This window comes from Zingiber officinale, chromosome 10A, assembly GCF_018446385.1.
Source record: "Zingiber officinale cultivar Zhangliang chromosome 10A, Zo_v1.1, whole genome shotgun sequence".
Taxonomy (NCBI): domain Eukaryota; kingdom Viridiplantae; phylum Streptophyta; class Magnoliopsida; order Zingiberales; family Zingiberaceae; genus Zingiber; species Zingiber officinale.
In genome coordinates, this window is record NC_056004.1 from 56,495,304 (window position 1) to 56,498,231 (window position 2,928).

The 2,928-nt window shown below is 34.0% G+C and overlaps 1 protein-coding gene across 1 annotated transcript; it reads left to right on the plus strand.

Annotated features, from left to right (window-relative positions):
* The first annotated feature begins 772 nt into the window (after positions 1 to 772).
* Positions 773 to 2,633, plus strand: LOC122026671 (cationic peroxidase SPC4-like). Its single transcript, XM_042585400.1, has 3 exons — positions 773 to 1,030; positions 1,118 to 1,312; positions 2,400 to 2,633. Exons 1-3 carry the CDS (start codon positions 773 to 775, stop codon positions 2,631 to 2,633), a joined length of 687 nt encoding a protein of 228 aa, XP_042441334.1.
* The last annotated feature ends 295 nt before the right edge of the window (positions 2,634 to 2,928 follow it).

Below are 2,928 nucleotides of genomic sequence, written 5' to 3' on the forward strand. Positions count from 1 at the left end.
ATAAATATCTTCACTGTATTATCTTCTTCCATTACATGTTAACTTTTTAAAAATCTAAATCTCCTAAGTGTATCAATAAGTTTCGGTTAAAATTCATTGATGGGCCTAGATAACTCCGATTAGATCTATTCTAATTCTTATAGATTTCTGCAGTGCCTTGGAGTCCAAATATGCCCTTATTTATTATATTTTTTAAAAAATACACAGTTTAACATACTAATACTGTCATGGTGCTAATTTTTAAAAATCAACACCAAGATAATATTAATGTAGGGTTTAAGCCATGATGCTAGTGTATGATTTTTAAACATCAATATTATAGTGGTTGTCGCATGTATATATAGAAGAGAAAAATATTTAATATAATTTAAGAGGAAAGAAAAACATCTACTGTAATTTAAGAGGAAAGAAAGAGGAGAGTTATATCTTTATGAAAAAAAACTTAATTTTATGAGGGTAAAACGGAAAAGAAATATACTTTTTGGACAATCTCAAATATTGGTATGCCTTTCGAAAAATTGCCAAATTCGAACACATCAAAACTACATATAGTCGCATAACCAAGAAAGTCAAAAAGTTTACCCAGTAAAATAATCATTGTTGAATATTCGTAAGGAGCGTTTGGTGGGACCCGCTTGCCCGGCCCCTTGTCCTTACTCATAATCCGTTAATCTACCATCAAAATATCTCCATGTGGGAAATTTAAACACCACTATCTTAATCTGTACGTTTCCCCATCAATGCTATAAATCAAGGTAAATCCACACTCAAAATGAAGCGCGAGCTCTTGCTCTTTCCAAATGGCTTCCTGTTCCTGCTTGTGCTCTCATCCTGCATTGCCTTCCTGCCTTGTCCCTCTCAGGCTTACAACTACCCTCCCATAGTCAACGGCCTCTCCTTTTCCTACTACAAGTCAACCTGCCCCCAGGTAGAGCTCCTCGTCAGGAGCTACCTGAAAGAAGCTTTCAAGAAGAACATCGGCCTGGCAGCAGGCCTCCTCCGCCTCCACTTCCATGACTGCTTCGTTCAGGTCCTTATATAATTTTCCTTTTTTTTTTCTTATTATTTGTTGGTGGAAAGTGGAAATAGAGAGGTTTTTTCTTATTGTTCTGTGCAGGGTTGTGATGGATCAATACTGCTTGATGGGTCGGCCGGAGGGCCAAGTGAGAAGCAAGCGCCACCCAACTTGACCCTCCGACCAGCAGCCTTCAACGCCATCAATGAGATCCAAGCTATTGTAACCAAGGCTTGTGGGTCGGTTGTCTCGTGCTCGGACATTGCTGCTCTCTCTGCTCGTGATTCCGTCTCCTGGGTGTGCAGAAAGTTTAAATTTTAATTGTAATTTGTTTATATCAAAATAATATATAAAATTAGGGGAAGGAGTTTAATCATATTAATCCAAACCTAAATGAAAAATTATCAAAATAATAATTTGTAAAATTCTTATGGTGGGTGAACTATAATCAAACATAATACATAATGTATAAAACAATTATCATTAGTAGTGAACTTATCAGAATAGAATGAAAGTCAATTTTTCAAAAACAAAATAAATTATAACCCCATGATAATATAGCTTGAACAATTATAAAGTGAATAAATTGTAATAAATTCTATGGTCTATGGATAATAAATAATTAAAAGTTAGGGAAAATTTTAATGTTCTATAATATCTAAAGAAAATACACTGACGCATAGAATTATAATTATTTTCTATCTTTTCATGAATCATGTTTTCCTAAAAAAAATTTTGAACACATAAAAAAATATTTTTACAATATTATTCATGCATATTAATCTTGTTTCCATAAATAATTGGAGATGAAATTAAGATATTTCATTTATTTAATGAAAAGCTTTGGAAAACAAAATCTTGTCATGAGTGTAGTGTTTTCTAAGTGCTTTTTGCCAATTACCATTTGTCACATAAAAATAGAACCACTCAGCAATTTGCGCACATGTTGAAGAATGATTTCCCAATTTAATTCCATGAATAAGGGGCAATTTATTTAGGCTTCTTTCAAGCTCTACTCAGTGTTCTCCCATGGGGGTTGAACAAATCAACTCCTCTATAGGGCGCAAGTTTTTCCCACTGAATCAATTAAAAAAATTATTTAATTTGATTTGCTTAATTTTTTTTATATTAATTAGAATAAACTGACCACTCATTTATGTACCGGCCTTGTGATAACGAAGTCAGACATAGGTACATTGATCTTATGCAAATTGCAAATTGACCATATTTATGATAGACAGCTGTTTCATAAAGAAAACATTGGCTCATTCCTTTTTTTTCTTTATTAATTTACTTTTTTAGAAAAATCCAAACTCTTAATTGATTGAAAGCATATGTACAATAATTTTAGTTATTTCATTAATTTAATTTGATGCTAGTACAGTCGGGTGGGCCCGACTACTTGGTTCCTCTCGGCCGGCGCGACGGCTTAACCTTCGCCACCATGGCCACCGTCCTCAAATTCCTGCCGTCCCCTAACTCCAACGTCTCCTTCCTGATCATCTCCAGAGCCGGTCCTGGTTGTTTAAAGGCCCTGGGCAAAACTATTAGTTATGCCCCAATTTTATCTTTCCACCAAAACTTAAACAATGTATTCAGCAGAGTGGTTAAGAATTAAAATCTTTCTAAATACTAGTCCCTATAAAGTAGTACTAAGGAGTTCAGAATAGCAAAACATAAGAAAAAGATATTTGAACAGTAGAATTATTTGCTTCTGATAGATTCTACAAGGAGGTCCAAGTTTAGTCCAGATATTCTACAAAAAATCATAAGAATTTGTAAGGCGTGGAAACACATTTGGGTGAAACTACGAAAAAACTTTATAATTTATTGAGGAAAATAGAGATATGTAGGGGGCATGTTAGAAAGAAGTGAATGCTAGATATATAGCAGCAATATTTCCAATAGAGATG

Coding starts and splice junctions, on each gene's coding strand:
- LOC122026671 (XM_042585400.1), top strand. CDS start 773: ATGAAGCGCGAGCTCTTGCTCTTTCCAAATGGCTTCCTGTTCCTGCTT. Junction 1,031..1,117: donor TCCATGACTGCTTCGTTCAG/GTCCTTATATAA, acceptor TGTTCTGTGCAG/GGTTGTGATGGATCAATACT. Junction 1,313..2,399: donor CTCGTGATTCCGTCTCCTGG/GTGTGCAGAAAG, acceptor ATGCTAGTACAG/TCGGGTGGGCCCGACTACTT.